At 46.5% G+C, this 24,025-nt stretch overlaps 1 protein-coding gene across 4 annotated transcripts in view; it reads left to right on the forward strand.

Moving 5' to 3' along the window:
* The window catches only part of SDK1 (sidekick cell adhesion molecule 1), an 857,904-nt gene that overhangs the window by 590,096 nt on the left and 243,783 nt on the right, over positions 1-24,025 (forward strand). For all 4 annotated transcript variants that reach the window (XM_070231391.1, XM_070231392.1, XM_070231390.1 and 1 more), the window contains exons 6-7: positions 14,695-14,806; positions 15,525-15,715. In XM_070231391.1, the coding sequence (XP_070087492.1) occupies positions 14,695-14,806; positions 15,525-15,715 (303 nt within the window). The remainder of the gene's footprint in view (positions 1-14,694; positions 14,807-15,524; positions 15,716-24,025) is intronic.

Raw genomic sequence — 24,025 nt, forward strand, 5'->3', positions numbered from 1 at the left:
AAAAAATAAAAAGAGGGTCATCTGTTGGTCCATGGGGTGCCCCTTCTGGTAAGGAACTGAACCCTTGAGAACCTGTTTCTCAAAAGTTTGGCCCCTCAGCTCTTTGTGTTTTCACATGACTTGGGAAGGGTATAAAATATAAAGCTTTCAATTTTATGTTGTTCCAATCAAGCAAAGTCTTCAAACACTGACAGCCCTGGGAGCGTTCACCAGCACTATGGCTTCCCAAGCAGGCTTCTTTACAACTCGACTATGAATTCCAAGCTTCAGCCGCCATAATTTCTAGTCTGTGAGTTGAACAGTGGTATCTGTAGCGAGGGAAAATAACTTCGATTTAGTCTGGTTTTCTAAAGATCTTTATTGTATTTTAAGGAGGAAGGCACAACTGTGATTTTCAAGATATATTCTGCTGAACAGACTGTGACCCCTTTCGCTCTTATTTATCTCTTTTCTTCTTTTTTCTTTCTCTCATCTGCACAAAGCATTTGTTAAGAAAATTTTCTGTTTTCTCCAGGGACTCAGGATTGAATTTCTTTGTTCTTGGTTTAACATATTAAAGACACTTTTCTAGTTACAGATTCTGTTTGTGACTCACGTGCTATGTAAAGAAGATCTGATTTTCCAGGGTTTGAGCCTGGCACACAAACATACCCCAGGAGCAGAACTAGGTTACTCTCCTAAAACTTGTGTGCAAAACTCTTGACTTGGGAAGTTTTAGGAACAGATGCTGATATCTGTTTGGAAAATGTAAAGTTAGATTCATTCAATTTAGCAAGCATCTATTAGTCCCCTACTGTTTGCCAGAGACTCTGAAGCATTCAGGGGTTTATAAATATCACATGCCTTCAAGGAGTTTCCCGTGGCTGGGGCAGACGTGTGCATGTACAAATGCCCCTGGCTGAAAGAGACAGGCTCTTGTCTTACTTTCCCCCAGAAACAGAGCATGTGAGCTCAAGGAAGGTGTGAGTGCAATAGTTTATTTAGACGTGACTCATGGAAATATGGGTGAAGGAGTGTGCAGAGGAGACAGCGAAAGGAAAGACGCCAATACGAGGTGCATTAGTGAGCCCATCGCCTCAGTGAGCACCTGGCCCAGTCCCCCAAGAGACCCCAGGGAGGCTGTATAGAAGCCACTTTAGTCTTGCTTCCCCAAGGGGGAGAAAGCTTGAGTATGTATTCATCTACTCCTATGCTTCATTGGTTAAGAACAGCTTGCAGGGGCATTAATTTACGGGCATTCGGGCCTGTCCATCCACCTCACCCTTGTAGGCCAACCAAATCCCGGCCAGAGAATGATCACAGGTAGGAACTGGCAGGTGCTTGCAAAAAGTCCTGGGCTTGTCAGTGAAGGGCAAGTGACAGAGACTTGGGGCAGGGTATGGGCAACACCTGCTGCAGAGTCATATTGATGTGGATCAATTCTGCCCCAAGGAGAGAAGCCCAAGGCGTCCTGGCCTACATGCCGATCTACATGACCTGGTTCATATCTGAAGTTATACGACCGCACAATAACCAGACCCCACCTGCACTGATACCATTTAATGACTTTTTACATCATCTTTCCTTTGTCTGGTAAAAATAAGTCATGTACCCATGCCTTATAAATTTAATCCTAACCCTCAACACTTTGCAGCCCTTCGCTGCCCATGGGCCCTGTCCCCATGCTATTCTCTGAATAAAGGAGCACTACTACCAGACCTTGAGTCCAAGAAATCTTTCTTTCGACTCCTTGGCTCACCGAGCCCGCATCAGTATTAACAAAGTATAAAAGGTGTAGTGCATCCCTTACGCCATATACACCACCCCCATGTTCCCAATGGGCCAGAGACCTCAACCTAAGACCTAGAGCTGTGAAACTCTTAGAAAGAAACACGGGGGAAGCCTCATGACACTGGATTTGGCAATGATTTCTCGGATATGACTCCAAAAGCACAGGCAACAAAAGAAAAAATAGACAAATTGGACTTCATCAAAATTAAAAACGTTTGTGTATTGAAGGACATTATCAACAGAGTGAAAAGCCAACCCACAGAATGAGAGAAGATATTTGCAAATCACATACCTGGAAAGAGATTCACATCCAGAATACATAAAGAACTCCTAAAATTCAACAACCCCACCCCCGCAACAAAAAGAAGGAAAACCAAACAACCTAGTTTAAAAACTGAGCAAAAGATTGAATAGACCTTCTCCAAAGATGATATATGAGTGGCCAATTTGCACGTGGAAAGATGCTCTACTTTGCTAATCATTAGGGAAATGCGAGTCAAATGAGATATCACTTCACATTCATCAGGATGGCTTTTATTTTAATTAATTAATTAATTTATTTTTCTTTAACAGTTGGCACCTGAGCTAACATCTGTTGCCAATCGTCTTTCTTCTCCTCCCCCTCCTCCTCCTCCTCCCCAAAGCCCCCCAGTACATAGTTATATATTCTAGCTATAGTTCCTTCTGGTTGTGCTATGTGGGATGCTGCCTCAGCATGGCCTGATGAGCAGTGCCATGTCCACGCCTAGGATCTGAACTGGTGACCCCCGGACAGCCAAAGTGAAGCGTGTGAACTTTACCACTTGGCCACTCGGCCGCTGAGTTGGTCCCAGGATGGCTTTTACTTTTTAAAAACCCAAATAAAACAGAAAATAACACGTGTTGGTAAGCATGTACAGAAATTGGAACTCTTTTTGCATTGCTGGTGGGAATGAATAATGGTGCAGCCACTGTGGAAAAAGGTATAGTGGTTTCTAAAAAAATTAAACATAGAATTACCATATGATTTAGCAATTCCACCTCTGGATATATACCCAAAAGGAGTGAAAGGAGAGACTTGAACAGATATTCGTCTACCCATGTTTCTAGCAGCGTTATTCACAATAGCCAAAAGGTGGAAGCAACTTAAGGGTCCATCAGTGGATGAATGGGTAAACAAAATGTAGTGTATCCGTACAGTGGAATGCTATTCTGCCTTAAAAAGGAATGAAATTCTGATATATGTTACAACATGCATGAACCTTGAAGACATTACGCTAAATGAGATCAACTAGTTACAAGAGGACAAATACTATATGATTCTGTTTATGTGAGGGACCTAGAGTAGTCAAATTCATAGACAGAGAGTAGAATGGTGGTCGCCAGGCGCTGGGGAGAGAGGAATGAGGAGTTGTTTAACTGGGGACAAGAGTTTCAGTCTGAGAAGATGAAAAAGTCTGTGGGTGGCTAGTAGTGATTGTTGCCCAACAATGCAAATTAATGCCACGGGACTGTACACTTGAAAATGGTTAAAATGGTAAATGTCACGTTATGTGTGTTTAGCCACAATTAAAGAAAAAAGGTGTACTGCAAGTACAGAGAGGGAGGATGACTTTCACTGAGGCCTGGGAAGCCTTCATGGAGGAGGTGACATGTTCCCCGGCCTCGATGGATAAGTGGAATTCAGGAGGCAGCAGTGCAGTTGGGGGCAGGTAGGAACGGAGGAAGTTGTTACAGGAGGGGCACTCAGGTCAGAGGAGGGCAGTTGGCATGCTCCAGAGAGTGCCTTGTGGTCGGGTGCAGCTGAAACACAGGAGTATGGAACTGGGAGGGAGACCCTATGAAGGAGAGGACCCAGATGCCTGGTCATGATCACCTGGGGCCTGGTCTTGACTAGTGCATCAAGGAAGCTGTCCATGGGGTGGCTGAGGGCTGAGGAGCAAGACAGTTCTAAATAAGACTGCTCTCATGATTTGAAGATGTCACTGCTCAGTTCCATCCCATTTGGCCCTACAGCGTTCTCCTGTAGACCCAGGAGGGAGAGACTTGTCCCAAGACCTTCACTCTGTGTTCACTCAGCAGATACTTACTGAGCACCCACAAGCATCAGGCACCGTTCTAGGGCCCTGGGAGTATGGCTCGAACAGAACAGAGGAAAATGCCTGTGCTCCTGGTCTTGCCTTCTTGTGGGGAGAGACAGATGTAAACAAAACTAACTCTCTCCAGTCAGATGGAGTTTAGAGCCACAGGAAAAGCACAGCGGGGAATGGGGTGAGCTTGTCATGGGCCCCTCAGCCAGCACAGGCAGAGATGCCAGGTCATATAGCTGTGTCCACGAAATGATGGTTTCATGGCCATTAAAAATAAATCAAACGTGGTTTCGCTCCTCCCTTCCAGTTCACGAAATGCAGTGTGTTCTCCCTACAGATCTGCCAACCTCTAAATGTTTTGCGTCTCTCAGATAAACTTTGAAAAGAACTTTTGACCTTGGAGTTCCTCCAGCTCGGGGGAGGAGGGGAACCAAGGCCTCGAAGGCCCACCACGGGGTCCCGTTTCCCGTTGTCCTTGCTAATAGGCCCAGAAGGGCATCACTTGCCCTGGTGGGTGTGGGCTCCTCGCCCAGATCTGCAGAATTCTCCAAGGGCGTTTCTTATTGAAGCTGAAAGTGATCTGTGATTGTGCCTAGCTACATTCTCAATAATTTCTGAACGCCATTCGGATAATTGACCTAATCCTCTGAAAAATACCCTTTTCCCCCTCTAACCCACCCAAACTACATATAGTCCCAGTTTTTCTATTGGTTACGGTTCTTCCGCTATGAAGTGGTAGATTATGCGTTTCTGTGTTTACATAAAAAGCAGGTTATCAGCTGTTGTCCCTCGAATCAGATATTGGGATGGCTCCACTCCAGCGTCCAGTCGTGCGGTGCCTCAGTCCACACTCCTGTTTCATGGTTTACCAATTTGTGCTCATCCCCAAATAAATAAATAAATAAGCCCGCTGGAGAGCTGCCTTTTATCACCTTCATTTTTCTCTGCCCGGTAAAAAGCCCATGAAATACATTCTTTGTTACAGTCCGTTCATTTCCAAATGTGCAAGTTTTCAAATATGTTATAAATGAGAAGAAAAGAAACTGCTGGATTGTTTGTCAAACTGTCATATTATTTTATTTATCGTCTCTTGCCAATAGAAAAGTCCAGAAGTGTATTGAGATAAGAATGGAAGTACATGTAAAGATAAAATTGTAAATGGGCTATACTGCTGTACTTCCTCCCATTTTTCTTTCGCTCCCACTGTTGGACAGTAAACGAGAATTGAATCAGCTGGTGCGCACTCATCTCGAGGGAACAGCCAGAGCTTTTGCACTTGGGCTTGTCCACGTGAGCACGCCCTCAGCCTTCACCTCCTCCTCTCCCTCTCACTGCCTTCGAGATTTGCGATGGGGTTCTGGCTGTTGAACGACAGACAACACAGTGTTTAAAAGAATGGGAAAGTTTCCATAGACACCGCACACATGCACACATGACGGATTATTAACCCAGAAATTTATACGCCCGCTTCGTCTGTTCAGGAGCTAGGCAAGTAGAAATTAAAAAGTGAATTTGAGGGCTGAAATAGTTTTCACAATAAAGTGCAACTTAAAATTACCCAAGTTCTGCCTCAAGAAACTGCTCCCTTGGAGTCCCGGGGAATGACCTGGTCAGCCTGCTGCCTGCACACCTTTACAGGAGTGAAGCTATCAAGACACCGGCTCCCCGTGGTGGCGAGAGATCAGACACACCTGTTGGGATGCTTTTGCTGGCAGGAAAGCACTTAATCCATTTGCCAGAGCTTTTTAATAATGCAGAGAAAGATGACAGACTCCAAGTGGTTGCAAAAGCAATTGATAAGCGGGAAAGCCACCTGATTTTCTTTAAGTAAAATATCCCCATGGCTCGGAAGAGCCTCACTGTACCTTGCTATGCATGGAAGAAGGTCAAGAATCATAGAAGACTGACCAATTAACTTGCACTTTTTATTGTCAGAAAGCAGGTTGAGACGGGCCAGAGCCACCCTGTTTGCAGAAACTGAGCTGTAGAACTGAATCCAAATGAGTCAAGTTCTCCAGTATTCTAAGTGTATTTTGTGGAACAAGAAACCCTTCCTGGTGGAGGTCAGGACTTGTATTTATATATAGCTCTGCATTCCTTAGCAATTGTCCTACGAGGTCAACTCAAAGATTCACCTTCAGAAACTGAGCAGAAGACACCTTGATTTTATATATGGAAATTTCTGTCCACGTGGAAAAAACAATAGCCTCTCTTTCCTTAGCATCATAACATCTTTCTCTTCCCTCTCTGAGCGCCTATTCTCACGGTCCTTGGTGGGCTTCCTGTGTCTGTCCTTTAAAGGTCGATGCTGCCTGGGGTTTTCTCCAAGGCCTGTCTTCTGTTCTCATTCTTCGTGCTCTCGCAGAGAAGTCTCACTGTCTCCTAGAATTTCAGTCACCCCTCATGCTGCTGACCAGCCTACACCCCCTGCTTCTGCCCACTTAGATACCTACAAGCACCTCATATGAAACCCGGGCTTCTTCTCTAGAACCTACTTCCTCCTCCATCCTAACACCCAAAGCACTACCGTCCACTCAGAGCACTCAAGCCAGAAACCTGGAGAGTTCTGTGCACAAACTCAGCTCCCTGGGACTCCTCTGCTCCTCTCACTCCTCCCTCCCTTCTGCCTCTCTTACCGGATCACAGCCTTCCTCCTAAATCCTCAATGACTCTCCATTCCTCTCTGGATAAAGTCCAAACTCTATAGCATGGCCCCGCCTACCTCCACAGCCTCATCTGTGGCCACCCCCAGACCTCAGTTCCCCTCACCCATCAGGAACTACTTGCAGTTCTCCAAACAGGCCCGACTGATTCCACCATCTTTTTTTTCTGTTCCTGAAATGCCTTTCCTCCCCTCATCTTCCTGGTGAATACCTGTCCGTCTGGAGGACCTGGCTCGAGCCTTTCCTAATCCCCCCGGAAGAATTAATCTCACTGCCACACACACCCACCGCGTCCTGCTGTGTCCCTCCCTGCGCCTCTTCCGGCCCCACAGCAACCTGCGTGTACTTGTTCTGCTAACGTGACTGTCTTCCTCTGCAAAACCGGAACCTCCCTGACCACGCCGACCTCGTGCAGTGGAGCTTTGTGTCCCCAGCACCAGCGCAGCACCTGGCGTAGTGCACTTGACATAAGAGGCAGTTGTTGTTGTGCTGATGATCTGGTAATAAGCAGCCGTGTTATGTTTGAACAGGACTCAATTCCTCCTGCAACACGTCCTTTCAGAAGGGCTGTGCAGGCTAGGCAGGTCTGCTTCATACACAGGGCAATAACACATCTGTCCCTCCTTGTTCCCGAAGGTGGACAGACCTACCGACAAGTCCTGATACAGCAGTGAGAGGAGAGCCGGGTACCAAGGAGCCGGGGGTCCTGCAGCGATGGCTCGAAGGGATCACTTCCTGTTCTGTTCAGATAGCCAGTTGCCCTAAATTTTAAAGCATTTTTGTAACTATGGTCTCATCTAGTCAACAAAACCATTAAACCAGTTAAAACAACTAAACCAACAAAACCAATACTATTATTGGATGCTAAAAAAAAGGTTTTTTTAAAAAGCCATAGAACTTATTGCTCAACAGTGAGAACTTTCTTAAGGTATTTTACTCCTTGGTTTGTTTTCAACCTTATTTTCTCTTTTGTTCCTACTAATTTCAGACCAATTGTTCTGGGAGCAGGCAGATTTTGAAGTTTCGAATGATCCTGTGGACTTCATTAGCTGCTAGCTTCTAGACGGGATCCTGCTTTTACAAAAGTACAAATGCTGAAGATACAGACACACTAGGAATTGAAGAGCTGGAGATTCTTTTTAATCTTAGAATGTGTGTTAGTTGTCACAGTACCATTTTTCCTGTAACAAAATCACCTCTGGGTGAATGTATCTATTGTATGTAAGGAGAGCGTATAGTTTGCTCAATTTGCACATTTGCATGAAAGCTATGCACGAGTTTTGTGTCTCAGGGCCAATGTGACTTAACATCTTTTGGCTGAGGGCAGAGTTTCACCTCATTACTTCCTGGTATGGCACAGGGGAAAACTGGCATTGTGTAGGTAATGAGCCCACGAGCTCATCCCTGTTTGAGCTGGATGCCGCAAAGACTTCCTGAGGTGTGTTTGCCAGGAGCACTCAGCTCAGAATCAGGGCACTCAAGACAGTGGCTCTAACAGAGAGAACCAAAATGTGGGATTTGCTTTCTCAGATATTCTGGAAAATTCCCCTTCTTTGGGGCTTAGACTCATTTTTGAAAGAAAGAAGGCTGTATTTTTTAATGCGACATTGAGATCTTTGTAACAAGAGAGTACGGGGAGACGTGTGTGTGTGCTGGGAGCCCCAAGGGTGGGCACTTTTCCCTCGGAGCAGTGAACAGAACTGCAGGCCTACTGCAAGGTGCAGCATGCTCATCTTCACCAACTTGGGAAAAGAGCAAGTTACGATGGCCCTGAGCCCCTTCAGGGCATCATTGAGGAGGACATCACTGCAGAAGAGAAGGATGAGACCCTGGGACAGGATATATACCTACATACATACGGACAGACATGTGGATACTCTTGTTTTGAATGGCCCTGTGAAATGGGTGTCATTTTACAAAAGAGGAAAGTAAGGCTCAAAGAAGTAGCTTTCTCCCAAACAGTTAGAAGCTGTGGTATTTCCAAGTGCATTGAATTCTAAGCTGTTCTCTTCATAACTACGCCTTGCAGCTATTGGGCACAGGGGAACCTCATCTGGGATAATTGGGGGAAGGGGGAGAAGCTTGGACTGGAAAGGACCAGGGATTGGTCAGAGGCTGGAGCAAGGGAGAGCTTGACTCAGCCTGCTTCTAGGGGCCTGGCCAGCACCCCAACTCACCATGTCCACATGTCCAGGTTGGAACAGATTGAGAAGAAAGGGCTGGCAGTCAACACTAAGCATGTCGGCAGCGTCAACATTGTGTGTTCTCAGGATGGTGTTATCCTCCTCACAGAGAAATTCAAGTAAATAAGAGAAACTTGAGAAGATGCAGTTATGCGGACAAGAGTGGGGGACGAGTGGGATGAGATCAGCTGCATTTTGGAGGGTGTTAGCAGCCAAGGCAAGTTACATGCCTGGCTTCAGGCCTCAGGAGCAGTTCCGGACTCCACCAGAGTAGGTATGGAGCTCGGTCTGGAGAGGATCAGGAAGAGGGCGTGCAGGGACTGAGTGCTGAATGTCTTTGCATCTGGTGTGCCGTGCGCAGGACCGTGTGGGGCACGATGTCCCCCAGGCAGCCTGCATGAATGCACGAGGCCGTCTAGACTTGCCCACGGCTGCCGTGCTTGGAACCAAGGAGGGTCCTCTGGAGGCGGCCCAGGGCAGAAACTGAGGCCCCAGTGAGGAAGGCCGTCTAGCTATCAGTCCACAGGGATGGGCGGCTTTCTTTCCTTTTTTTTTTTAAACTATGAGGAGAGAATTGGTGTTTGTTCCTGCACATATCACTGTCTAGGAGTGTGAGCTGGAACCAGTGGTTCTCAACTTGGGGTGACTTTGCTGCACAATGGACATGTGGCAATGCCTAGAGACATTTTTTTTCATTGCATTCCTCACATCTTTTTTAGCTCATAACTGGAACTTTGTCCCTTTTGACCACCTTCACCCGTTTCCCCACCTCTGGCAACCACTGGTCTGTTCTCTGTTTCTATGAATTCCACTTTTTCAGATTCCGTATATATGACATCATGTAGAATTTGTGTTTCTCTGTCTGAATCATCTTGCTTAGCATAATGCCCTCAAGATCCATCCATGTTGTCTCAAATGGAAGAATTTTCTTCTTTTTATGGCTGCATAATATTCCATTGTGTGTGTGTGTATATATACATATATATATACCCACACATCTATACATATATATATATATCTTCTTTATATATGTACATATATATACATGTATATATCGTCTTTATCCATTCATCTGTCGATGGACACTTAGGTTGTTTCTGTGTCTAGCTATTGAGAATAATGCTGCAATGAACATGAGGTACAGATGTCTCTTCTAGGTAGTGATTTCATTTCCTTTGGATATATACCCAGCAATGGGATTGCTGGATCATATGGTAGTTCCATTTTTAATTTTTAATTTTTTTGAGGAATGAGCAGCTTTCTTAAGAGATGGTGTTGTAGACAAGACAGGAGAGTGAACATTGGGAGCAAAGGGGCCAAAGGCCAAGCGTGGAGGAATGCCCAGCAGCCACTGCTGAGCCTTGAGATTAGGAGGCATCCCCCCAACATTTAACACATCCAAAACCAAATTCCTGAATTGTCCCCCACAACCTTTGACTCCTCTGGTCCTTCTGTCTCAGAAATGGCAACTTCCTCTTGTGGACCCAGTACTGCAGTTGTCCCCTGTCCACCCCATCAGCAGATTGTGCGTCTCTGCCTTTGACAAATGTCCTGACTCCACCTCCACCACCCCAGTCCGAGCATCGCTGTGTCTTTCAGTCACCTGGCTGATCTCCCCGTGTCCTCCTTTATCCATTGCAGTCACTCCCCCCCCACCAGTCTCCAGAGTTTGACTCTTTTAAGACAAGGTCATGTCATATTCCTCCTCTGCCCCAAACCTCCCAGTGGCTTTGCATTCTCATGGAGAAGAAAGCCCAGAGTTCTCACCCTGGCCTATGGGGCCCTGCCTAAGCCGATCCCTCCCAACGTCTTTTCCCCATGTCTCTCTTCCCCATGTCTCTCTCTTCCGGCCTCGCCGGCCTCCGTGTGGCTCCTCCAGCTCTTCCCTCTGCCTGGAATGCTCTGTGTGCGGATCCCCACAAGCTGATCTTACTTCCTCACCGCCCCCAGGGTCTCAGTCCATCCCCACTCACCATTCCTTGTGTTCCTAAGGCTGAGTCCGCGTGACGTGCCATTTCTCATGATGCTTGCTCTCGCGCCTGAAGCACTGAGCTTGACTGCAGTGAAACAGGCAGGCTGTTTTACATGTGTCCCACTTTATCTGCAGGATTCCACAGCTTAGCAGTTCAGGTGAACTTTGAACTTTTTTTTTCCTATTTGAGGGATTTGCTATTCTTTAAATACACTTTTTAGTTAAATGTGACCTGGACAACTTCTCCCTACTCAGCCTCTTCAGCGACTCAGGGATTCGTGTGGGGACAGTGACTCGGATTAGTTCCATTTCCCTCTGCTCTGACTCTTTCTTCCTGTAACTGCAAAGAGGCCTTGTCTGCAGCGTTTGCCTTTCTGTTCTGAGGCTGCCTCGTGCCCATTTGCTGCTGACCTCGGCAGAAATCCTCTTTTGATTCAATGTCTTCACCTCCAACCACCTAAAACCAGCTTGGGAAACGTTCAGTTGAAAAAGCTACAGTAAAATCTCAATTAAGAAAATGCTTGGGGGAAGGAGTGTTCCAGTTAATTTAATTTTTGGTTAACTGAGCACAACCAAAGTTTTTATTAGGAGGAGACAGCATTATGGGAAAGAAAGATGACGAACTTTGGATGAAGACATTCCTTTATTTAAATTCTTTCTCTACCATCTGACGTCATGTGACTTTGGAATTCAATTTTCCCGTCTACAAAAGGGGATAATAGTGGCTCTCTTACTGGCTGCTTGCTAGGTTAAGTGAGGTGACATTTGTAACCGTAAACATTCAGCACAATGTTTCGGGGCCGGGTGGGGGCTGGTAAAGTGCAGCTCTCTTCCCCCTTCCCATGATGTTTTCATTCTTCTCGGAAATAATTCTTAATGCATCGGCATATGGCATTTTAAAAATTTTTTGTTCATGTAGAACATTGGAGGAGAGGGAAATATTCCTGGTGGAGTAGCAGTGGCTCATTATTGTAGAATATTTGTGAAGAATTAAGTATTTGCTGAGTGCTTATTATATCTCAGATACTATGGAATAGCGGAAATAAAGAGGTTGTTTTGTTCTTTTAAAAATGCCTAGATATTCTTCTTTGCATCTTTCTTCTAAAAATTGAATGTGGAAAAAAAATTTGGTAGAAAAGTCAGCATGGCGGGTTAAAAATGCACCTCCATTACCTTCTCTCGATTAAAAAAGAAGTAAACACCCACTGAAAAGCAGTAAAGGAATAAGAACCTTGGGTCCACGTGACAAAAAGAAGCAAGAGGAAGCCGTTAGCGAATGAGACAGACGCAAGTATCTGGAAAGGAGCTCTCAGATGGAGGAGTAATGACCATGGCAGGAGAAGGCTGTGCTTGGGGACACCTGGAGTAGACTTGGTCACCGAGGGCTAGTTATGACATAGAGCTTAAAAACAAAGGGCTAGTTAATAGTTTGTATCTGGAACAGTCTGCTGGCTTCCTATGCTACTGCCGTGCACAGAATACTCAGCAGCTAAAATGAATAGACAGACAGACAGACAAATAGGCAAGGATTCCCGTCCCCTGAGAATGAGTGGCCCCAGAGAACAGACCTGGCACTCTGGGATCCAGGGTCCCTGCAGAGTAACAGTGAGCTTCCCACCCAACTGAGGTGAAGTTGCCAAACGACAAGCCGAATGTTCACCTTTGGGTGGGGGATCGTTGCGTTTCATTTTAAGCCTCCCTATACTGTTCTTATGCTTTTTAATCCATGTGCACATACAAATTTGATTGAAATTCAAAAATGATTTTTTTAAAAGAAGATAGTGTGCGAACGTTGTGTACTATAGTGAGCACTATCCTTGCTATTGGGAGATCTGGCTTCTGGGCACTCACATATTTTCCTGAAAAGTTGTTGCAGCAGTTTCAATAGAAAATGCACAGGCTTTGCAATCAGAAGACCTTGCTTTGATCTTGCTGTCGTAGTTTCCATAAGTCGGGGTCACCTTACCAGCGTCCTTGTGTGTATGTTACAAATACTCTTTTTAGGAACTATTACATATCATCTGCATCTCTGGCACCTACTTCTCCAACAAGTATCATGTGTCATTCATGCATCACTAGAAAGAACAAAAGAGTCAGGTCAGAAGGCCAGGGTTTGAGAACAGACTGACATTTTCCAGCCCCAAATCCAGCTAGTCGCTCGACTTGTCCTGTCGACCCCATCAAGTGAGCATACATTGAAAGAGTGTACTGGTCTGTGCTGAAAGTGTGATATAATTAAAAGTTACTGTTCCGTATGAATCACAGTTGAGGACTGCTTCATCTTCCTACCGATGTGGCTGGAACCCATGATGGAGTGGCACATGCAGTGTTCCATTCCACTTGTCCCCGAGGGGCCATAAGCTCAGCCTTGGTGCTTATCTGTCTCAAGCATGGTCTCCCGGGGTCAGCGTGCAGTCGAGGCTGACCAGCTGGGGGGACTGTCCTCCCTGGGTAGTGACAAGTGCTGAGCATGAGTTTCCTCTTCTGCCACCGTGGCTGAGCAGTGATTAATGCCAAATTAGCACCTTGCTCAGTGACCTTTTCGCATTCACTGCTGCTCTCCTTCACTTCACATAACTATTTGCAAATATTAGCTTCTCAGGTCATTTCTCCTCATCAGCAACTTCCACAGATGACAGGCAGGCTGTTAATCTGATTGGCATTCAGCTTCCGTCCTTTGCCCCATCTTGAAAGTGCCTGCACTCCAGCATCTCCTCAGAAATCTGATAAGCGGCCCCACAATCTCTACCATTTCTAAGCAGAGAGTGTCAGAAGGAAGAGCTCCGGAGAGGCCCTGCGGGGCTGGCTTCGGAGGCAAGGAGTTTGCGGAAGATGAAGGCTGCCTCTCGGCTTTCTGGGGCACCTGAGGATACGTGAGAACCGGCTCTCCATCAATGCAATTGATGTATAGGTTGAAAACGATTAATTTATTCGTGTTGCCTGCATTAAGCTTTCTTTATTTTTCAAATTCACATGAACCTTTAATTAAAAAATCAGACACTGCTTAGACCGTGAAAGCCAGAACGTAGAGCTGCGGGAAATTAGCATTGCTAAGAAGCCAGTGGTCTTTTTCCTGTTGTTCCCTCTCGGTGGCCCTGACCCACAGCCAGCACCTTTCACTGGCCAGAGTTCCCTCAGCTGCTGTCGAGGGGGCGGTCTCTGCAGCCTGAAGTATTTAGATGGAGCCTTTTGCATTCGCAAAGATTTAAACTTGTTTTTATCTCCAGTCTTTGCCATCGCCACCTTTTATTGAAATTCCTCTTCTGGAGATGTTTGATCAGTCTTCATTTTCCCTAAATACACAGTCGTAAAGTGTACTCTGAGTAGTTTAATTTTGATATTACATGTATTTTAGGGAAAAGTGGCAAAAATGCGTCATATTTTTTTCTCCCTTGTCACCAGAAGGATGAGCTAAATTATTTATGGTTTGAGACTCACAAAACAGAGATGGATTCAGGATATTTACTTTTCAGAAAAAAAAGGGATTGAAAGTGCACTAACAGAATGGAACACTTTGTTAATTGACTGTGTTTGCTCTGCGGAGTCAGCTGTGGGCCCAAAGAAGAAAGCTGGCTGCTTTCTAATGGTACACGTGCCCAGCAGAGTGCCTGGCACGTGGAGTATTTGTGGAACTGAACAGATTTGAATGTAGTGGGTAGACTAGGTAACTCAATAAGCAAGGTCTTAAGTCAATAAAAAAATAAAGTCAGCAAGCATTTTGGAGAATGGTCAACCGTTTAAGGCCCCTTATCCGCACAAGCTCCCCTTATCCACAGCAGCGGAGGGCTCTCAGTCCTCAGTCAGGACGGTGCCTGCGCTCCTGGGCTGAGGGTTCCGTGAGGAGGCTGGCCGTGCTTAGGCCCCGGCTCCCACAGTCTGACCACACCGAAGGGTATCTCGCAGGGGCTTGGGTGGGGTCGTGAGGTTCCGAGTGTCCTATCAGAGCGGGTCGACAAGAGCTCTCCTTTGTCATGTTCCAGTCCTCACGTCTTCCATACTTAGGAGAATTCTGTGGACTTTTCCTCTGTCTGCCACAGGAGATGTTGGCACACCCGAAACCATGGCCCCTGTCATTGTGATTACCCCGGGCAACAGAAGCGTGGTGGCTGGGTCCAGTGAGGTCACCTTGGAATGCATAGCCAATGCCAGGTATGTGGCTAGCCCTCCACGTGGGGATGCCAGTCCATAAGGGCGATGAGATTACTCTGCCGTGGACAGACGCATGTGGTTTGCTCTTCTGGCGATGGGAATCTTGTTTGTCCGGCTGGGCTGTGAGCTCAACAGATATGGGAGGATCAGGAACTGGATTCCCAAGCCTTGTATTGCAATATTTGTATTGAGTGTAATGTTTCTGTTGGAAATTGGTCCTTGTCACTTGAGCCACTCATGGGTCGTAGCGGAGGGCCTCCTCTGAGACTCTAGCTGAGGAGGAGAGAGGAGTTGAGGCCTTCGAGTGCCAAGGAAAGAGTTAATTCCTCTCCTCCTCTGTAGTCCTGGGTGTTCTCGGCCTAGTTAGTGCTCACTCCAGAAGTGATTCCCGTGATCACACCTCCCGTGTAGCTGTGTCCCCGAGTAGTATTTATTTTAAACATTCTTTTCCTGAGCAAATGGAATCATTAGCACTTATGGTCCATTGCTGCTGCAATTAGCTATCCTTGCTCAATAGCCCTTGAGCATAATGTATCCTTGATGCGTGCTGTAAGGGAGTAGAGTTATATCTGGATCGATTTTTAAATGTCCATTGTTCAACCCGCCATGGTTCCTGGTAGAATTAGCTTTGTCGAGCTTGTGCTGAATGCCCGGAATTATTACTATTGCCATCTACGTGATTAACAATTACTGTCACTCACACCCTTCGTTCTCGCAGGCCTGTTGAAGACCTGAGTGTGAGCTGGAAGAGAAACGGGGTGAGGATCACCAGCGGGCTCCACAGCTTTGGGAGACACCTTACCATCAGCAACCCGACCTCTTCCGACACCGGGGTGTACGTCTGTGAGGCGACGCTGAGAGGGAGCGCTTTTGAACCAGCCAGAGCAAAAGCCTTTCTTTCCATCATAGGTAACGCTCAAACTGGGGAATGGTGTTGTCAGCATCCTCCCGGAGCAGCCCTCCACTGACACTTCCATGGAAACCACATAGTAACACTGATCTTTCACCAACTTTATTTTTAACTCAGCAAATGGAGGTGAAGTTGAGTGTGTCTTCCAAAATCATCCTATTCTTCTTTTCCAAGAATATAAATCCATTAAATCCAAAGAGTTGACGTTCTGAATACTTTCAAGAAATGTTCTTCTGATTGCTTCCATCATAAAGCTTGGGAAATAGAGTGGTGAAGTCCTTGTAGGATGTCTCGCCTTCCTGTGCTGGCCTTTATGCCACTAAGCTTTCCCATAATTCTTATTTGGATGTTATTATCAGTGTTCAGAGATTATTCTATTACTGTTATTTTTCGACCCAGAAGAAAGTTAGAAACTGTGGGATAACTTTTGTTTTCAAAAGTGAGAACAGAGATGCTTCCTAGAACATGAGCCAAGTGTCATTCCTAAACCAAGGACAATGAGGAGATAAAATTAGGCACATTCGAGTTGCTCTAAACGCTGTGAAGTATCAGTGTTTAGGAAGTGTGCATTGTCCGGTGGCTAAGGGAATCCTCAGTTCATTTTCAGATTAGGATCCAACTACATTAAATCGCGAGGCAGGTCCCTCTGTTTCTCTCATTTTTTCAGCTCCTTTAATGCCTTTGGTCGTCTTAAGTGGCTGTGATCACTGTCCTGGTGGCCTGTCTAGCAGTGGTGGCCACGGCAGACGAGAGGGGCATCAGAGGTTGACTGCAGGAAGGAACATCTCTCCGTCTTCTCTCCTCTTCTGGAAGAAGGGGAGTTGAGGACAGGAAAGATCAAATAAGCAGAGGAAGAGCTCCTCACATCACATATTTTGTAGTCTACCATGTTGCGAACTAAGAAAAACTGAAAGCTTGTATTTTTATAAGAAATCAGCAGGAGTATCAAGAAATATTGCAGAAGAGGCGGTTTGTGTTGAGTGTGTCACATTCCTTTAAATCGTTAGGAAGTGGCTCTGTGGTCTGACAATGACTCTGCCAGACACACGCCATGCAAATCTGTCAGCCCCTCTGAAAGAAGTGTCAGAACTCCAGAAATGTCGGAGAGGCAGGCTTTGCGTCCCACGTCACTGTTGATTCTGCACCAGGGGTCCGAGCTGGCCGGCTGGCTGCCTTCCTCATCAGACTTTAGCTATAGACATGGACATCACCTCCCCGTTCCCTGCAAGGCCTTCGTCAGGGTTGATCTGTAGCTAGATGAGCACAGCCCCTGTTGACTGAGCCAAAATGCAAATCTGTGACATGTAAATCTCTAGGAAACAGGACTATATTGTGTTAAAACATTTGAAGGTAATTTAAACAGGAGAAGAAATTTATCTCCCTCTAAACTAGAATGTTTGTTTCCATCATAATTCCTTTTAAAAATATTTAAATCTATCATGCGAACGTTGGTTTTGCATTCCCATCCGAATTCCAAAGCAGATGGTCCCTGTCTCCTCTGGAGTCCCCGTCTCTGTGGTCTGCCTTTTAAAGGTGCACGAACGCACTCTGCTCCTTTATGATGCTGATGTCAATCCCCTTTTATTCATAAGAATTCACTGTGACAGGTCGGATTTTGTGGTTGAGTCATCCTGGAAAAGCCCTGAAGAGCCCCTGTCAGTTCAGAGTGATTTGGGAGATTATAACGCAAACTCGGCGATCAGGGAGGGAGAGTCCTCAGGAAACGCTGTTCCTGGTTTCACAGGGCTGTCACCGGTGGAACTGTGAAAAGAGCTATCGATATGAACATGCAGATGAAAGAAAGCAGAAACAAATTGGCTTCCAATTACTTTTATTTCATACTGATGAGACAAGACAGACTGTTTGCGGCTGTTTACTCCACCTGTCAACTCCCCTGCCGTATTGCTTAATTTCTGAGATTTAAACAGGAGCACAGGGTCTGACTGCAGGCGATGTCAGGCCAGCTGAAAGGGCTGTGTGGCTCTCCAGTGCACAGGAGAAGCTGGCCTCCGTGTTCTCCTCCCCCTGACCTCCACTTCGTTTTGCTGCTGTTTCTTCCACATTCTTCTCCACCTGCCCCTCCACTCCCTCCGCCATAACCTCCCCTCTTCCCCGAGACCATGCACCCCACACGGTGAGGTGGACACCTCACCAGCCTTCTCTAGCCACTGGAGCCAAGGCGCCCAGTGTGTAGCAGGTTGGAAGTGCTGAGGATTAACCCTCCCAAGAAGAGCCTTAACCAGCGTCAGATGGAGCTGGTGATAAACAGCCAAGCTCCCTCACCCCGTATGGTGAGGATATAATTTCGGAGGTTGTGTTCTACACTGGCTTCCAGAGTTTTCCCCGTGGGGTTAAGCTCTAGTCACCACAGTGGGCGCTGCCTTGATAACGTGCTCTTTTGCAGCTGACCCTCCACTCTCCCAATGGTGTTTCCATCACCTCCCAAATGAACCCCTGCCAGTGACCCTTGTCTCCGGGTCTGCTTCTGGGGAGGCCAACCCAAGACTTTGACATCGTCCTTCAGGCTCTGAGCGTCTGCTCGTGCCTGTGCTGGGATGATTGGCCTTTCTGCCCTGGGTCCCACCTCACCTGGTTAGTGAGTCTGCATGTCCCTCAAAACTCCTCTCAAATGTCATGCTTGCTTCTGTGACTCTCGGGCTTGTCACCAGGGAGGAGTGGTGCTCTCTCAGCTGTACACGTGGACACACTGGTGGGTCAGCGATGCGCAGTGTGCGCTGGGAGGTTTTGGCGACAGGCCTAGCTTCAGAGTCTCGCTGCACCACTCTCTGGCTTCAACAAGTGCCGTTGCCTCTGTCACCTTGTGTTATTTACCAACAATTGGTTATGACACGCATTTGTCACATTTGCTGTCTCTGAAATCAGGATGTGTCTCACAACCCATGGAAGCACTTTTTCTTTCTTGGGGATAAATAAAACACTGCTGCCTCTCACCAACGACTGCGGCATCTTGGATCCAGTGAGACGCAGCGTTTACATCTTCCCATCCAGACTGACAGGCCACCATTTTCTCTGCATCACACACGAGGCACTGCCGTTCACACACTTGTCCTGCTCCCACGAGCGTGCATATCCTGGCACGCTGGCTCTTTCACTCCCACTCAAATACTCAAGTCAGTGAGAGTAACGATTGTAGAGAGCTATCTCTATATATCTCAAATCTATTCTGATTTTTTAATACAAAATCATTCAGAAATTCCAATATCTTAACTATTATTAAAATAACAAATTGCTTGTAACATCTCTCGACTGATGCCAAGCCTGCAGTTGAGGAGTTATTCTGTCGCTGTGCTCTAAGGTCTTCTAGAGCTGAGACTGAGCCCTCTTTGTGTCTGTATCCCAACTGAAAATTCCTCCCTCCCTTTGCCCTCTTCCTTCCTTCCTTGTTTTCTTCCTTCCTTCCTCCACTTATTACAAAAATATTTTTTGAGTCTACATCTTAGACACTGTGCTAGGTATTGAGGACAGTGGAGTGAAGACGGAGTCATGGTCCCAGCATGAAGGATTCTCATGTGGAAGACAATCCCTTCACAGGGTGGTTACGGTTCAGCATAATGAGAGCTAAGATGGTGGTAAGGGGCATCTGACCCTCACTTGCCAGCTGCAGGGCTGGGGGCTCTCCTGGCATATGGCAGCAGAGGGACTTCCACAAACAGTTCAGGCCAGATCAGAATCCTGCATGGAACATAATCCTCTACTCATGGCGGTTTACAGAGAACACCTGCCTTGTAACTTGCATTGGTTTAAGATAAACTTAAGATGTCTTTTTGAACAGTTTTCACATATGACTTATGTTAGAAATACCCAAGTTAATTATTGGTACCCTGTCACATCTGTGGAACATAACTGTATGGCAGTTTGTTACTGAATGAAGCTCAGAAAATAGAGCTATGACAGAACTGCTTCTAAAATAAAAGGTAAATTTGCGTGAGGCAAACACCAAATAACGTTTGGGTCATTTGCTTCTGAATGCAGGAGTGGCAGGCCAGCCCTTGGTGTCTCACGATGGAGCAGGAATCCAATACGGAGAGAGCAGGGAGTGAGCTCTTCTGTATACTGTCTGTCCCTCTAGGCTCCCCTCCATCTTCTGCCTTCTCTGTTCGTCCCCCAGTCACTGATTGAGTTCGTAGTGTGCACTCAGCTCTCAGCTGGTGCTGGCCCGGGTGGAAGATGAAGGAGGAGGATTTGCAAAGATGAATAAGACACGCTTCCTCCCTAAGGAGTTGAAGGCTTTTAGATCTTTGGTAATCTCCTTCATCTCTTCTTCCAGTAGATAGTTTTTAAATGTCTTCTCTGAAATTGTACAAGGTACTAAAAATACAGAGATGACTAAGACAACATTCTTCTCTGAAGAAACCTCCAGTGTGGTAGGGGAGACCGCCATATGGGCAAACCACACAAACATGGACCATCGGTGCCACAGGGGTATGTGGGTGGGGCGGACCCTGCCTGAGGAGGTCAGCAAGGCTTTGGAGAAGGGGCACCAGGGCTGATCTTGAAGACTGACTTCGAATTTGCCAAGAAGACACTCCATGTGGAGGAACTAGAAGTATACTGCTTGTGTATTGCTGTTGTGAGAAACGACCACAACTTAACAGCTTAAAACAATACAGATACGTTACCTCACGGTTCTGGGCTCAGCTGGTCTCTCTGTTCCACGTCTCCTGAGGCCGAAATCAAGGCTGTGACTGGGCTGGGTTCTTATCCCCAGGCTCTGGGGGAGAATCCACTTCCCGGCTCCTTCGGGGGGCTTGGCGGAGTCTAGGATGCGTGGTTGCGGGACTGAGGACACTGTTCGTTTCTGGCTGTTGGCTGGGGTCCTTCTCAGGTTCTAACGGCTGCCTGCATTCCCTGGCTTATGCCCACCTTCATCTTCCCACCCAGAAGCAGCAGGCCAGTCCTTCTCACACTGAGACTCATCTCTCCTGCATGCAGCTGGAGAAGGTTCCCTGCTTTTAAGGGCTTCTGTGATGAGATTGGGCCCACCCAGCTAATCCAAGATAATCTCCCTGTTTTAAGGTCAATAACCTTAATCACATCTGCAATGTCCCTCTCGCCGTGTAGGATAGCATATTCACAGATCCCAGGGAGTAGGGTAGGGACATCTTTGGGGCCCTTCTTCCCACCACAATGGACAAAGGCACCCAAGTGTGGACCATGATGGCAAGTCAAGGGCACACCATGGGATTTGCTGCTGCCTGAGATGGTCATTCTGGAGGGGAACGGAAGACAGGGCAGGTAGCATCTTTGGGTCCTACAGCAAGCTCTACTCAGAGCAGGCCCTGCAATTCAGATTCAGGGTTTGGAGCAGGAGAGCATGAGGAATCGTTGGTATATGTGGACCGTCCACTGTGGTTGCTTCCATCGGACCAGAACCTGGACTTGTCACCCTGGCATTTTGGAGAGTGGGGGCTTTGGTAGAGGCCCCAGTTTGGGGGCTGCCCGGGAAGTATCCCCACCTCCAGTTCTGAGACTGTGGGACTGGAGGCTCGTGCTTTCTAGAGTTGCTGCCCTTGGCCCATGGCCAGATGTGAAGGATCATCAGCTTGGCTGGCCTTTTCCTAACGCTCCTGTTTCACACAGGGGATGAGAAGATTTTCCCGATGTCTTCATATTGTTTCAAAAGAGATAAAAGTGTTAGTTTCAATCCCCAGTTTTATTGGCTGTGGTTGTGATAAATTTTTAAAAGTCTAGTGTGTGCCAATGTTGGCAGTGTACCCTTTCTAGAAAGAGTTGTTGCCGATTAGCTAAGACATGCACTTGCCCTTTGAAAATTACGTGGTTGAAAAAGTCTATGCGCAGGACGACTAATTCACAACAGATTTTTCCCCAGTATTCAACGCAGTCTTTTCATGGTTGATATGCCTGATATTTTCCCCGATTTCTTTCTCTTGTAGCTGACTATGTGTAAAAATAGCTAGGGATCGAGAGAAAAATTTTCCGAGCACCTGTTGAGTTGGGTTAATATGAAGGGTCAGCAGTGAGCGCAACCGTAACATACGTAATGTGGGGAAAGTAATGAAATTACAGGCAGAAGCTGTGGGCCTTTCAGGGCCTTTGGCAGCTCCACACCTACTCTCCTTGCTCAGCCACCTGGAAGACTTTCTGGAACAGGGCAAGAGCATCAATAAATGAACAAACATGCTCTGCCTAGGCCGTTCCCAAGCTTCCTAGTTTTCAGCTACTAAAACTTGCCTGGGTGTTGACTCCAAAGGAGAGAGACAGCACTTTGCAGACATTGGCAGGCTGCCTTCCAGACGCTGCCCAAGGAGCCTGGCGGCTCTGTAGCAGGTGCCTCGGAGTATATGGAGCAGGTGGGTTTGTGCCAAGCCCCCATGGTAGCTGGCTGCAGTGGGGGATGGTGGTGCCCAAAGAGGAGGGGCCTTGACCGGGGCTGGAGGTCCCTAATGCACTGCTGCCCCAGAGCCATGCATTTGCTCAGCCCCAGCCACTTCTGATCACTGTGTGAGGAGTACCCCTTGTCTCTGGCCCTGCACTAAGTCCCTCTTCCTTGGCACTTGGGGGAAGCCATGGGGAATTGCAGAGTGGGAAAGGACAGCACTGGGATGTCGGGCCATTGTGCCAGACGGTATCTGTCGTCAATACCTGGGGAATTGTCTGTTCCTGTAGATGTTGACCATTTATACGTATGGATTTTTATCATCTAAGTGTAACCCCCTTGGATGAATTTCAAGGGAATTACACTGAGTGAAAAAAAGCCAATTCCAAAGGTTGCATACTGTGTGATTCCATTTATATAACATTCTTGAAATAACAGAATGATAGAGATGGAGAACAGATGAGTGGTTGCCAGGGGTGAGGGAGGGGACATTGGGATGGGCATGGTTACGAGAGGGCAGCATGAAGAATCCTTGTGGTGAGGGACCCCCTCTGCATCTTGACTGTAATGGTGTATACACAGACCCACACAAGTGATAACACTACACTGATCTAAATACGTATGCTCATTCGAGTACACACACACACACACGCACAAGAGTACAAGCATGACTGGAGAGAGGTGAATACCGAAGGCTACCTGTTTCACTGTCAACATCTTGGTTGTGATGTTGGTTGGACTACAGTTTTGTAAGATGTTACCATTGGGGGAAACTGAGTAAGGGACACTGGGGAGCTTTCTCTATTATTTCTTACAGCTGCTTGGGACTCTACAATTAGCTCAATATGAAAAAGGAAAACTGTGATTAATCATAGGCAAGTGTTGATGTTTTAGCTTATTTTTCCCATTTTCCCCTCACATCCCTTCCACCAGATCGTGCCAGTAGATAGCGACTTTAGCGTTCACTGATGAATATGGGGCCTGACCTGCACAGAAGGGCCTTGGCAGGATGCAGCTACTGTAGAGTTAGAATAGAAATAAGGCTGCGATCATGATTATTGTTGAAAGAGAGGGGTCTGAGTGTGAATATATGAGTGGGCAATGAAGACCAGCTTGAAAATGAGAGAGAGGAAATCTTTGCAGGATGTCTCTAGGCCCGGTCTATACACACACAACACTAAGTAGAGAATCCTGCCTCCGCCTAGTGAATTTGCAGCCATCACTTAGGCCAGAGTGGATAATTCAGGAGGACCGTTTCCACTTGAGTGGTCCAGGTAATTGCAGGATTGATACCTAACTCTGCCCGCATTGAGGAACCTTCAGCCCATTCTCCTCAGTCATTTCTTCGAAAAGCTAAGTTTTCGTTTCTCTTTTCCCTCTTTTAGGTTCCACCCTGTTTTAAAGATACAGTCAATAGAGGAGGCATGCCAAGCTATCTTATCCACATTCTATGCAATTACAATGAAAAGAAACCACTCTGGAAGACAGTGCCCAGAAATTAATTATCACACAGAATGTGAACACAGCAGCCTTTTGTTATCATGATAATGAAATCACTACCACCTTAATACGTGACCAAGTTGGCTGTGCCACCATTGAATTTCTGCTGAATAAACTGAGAAAAATATTGCAATTTACTCTCCAGGGGAATTCATTGTTTAATACAACCACTATTTTTTTCTTGTTGAGTAGGCAAGTGGAGTATCCAGAGATATACAAGCGGTTAAGAGTTTCCTTTGCTACTAAAGATGGATGAGCAGCCCTTTTTCTTTTCTCTCTTAGCTATTATTTTGCATTCCATTGAAGTATTAAATCTATATTTTGGAGAAGAAGAACTGCTAAGACTTTAAAAAATATGTTAATAGGCTGCACGGTTCCCTGATATAGGCCCGGTGCCTGGCTGTGGCACTTTATTTGACATGCTTCATGAATTGGTGTTTAGTTTAGATAC

Source organism: Equus caballus, chromosome 13, assembly GCF_041296265.1.
Source record: "Equus caballus isolate H_3958 breed thoroughbred chromosome 13, TB-T2T, whole genome shotgun sequence".
Taxonomy (NCBI): Eukaryota; Metazoa; Chordata; class Mammalia; order Perissodactyla; family Equidae; genus Equus; species Equus caballus.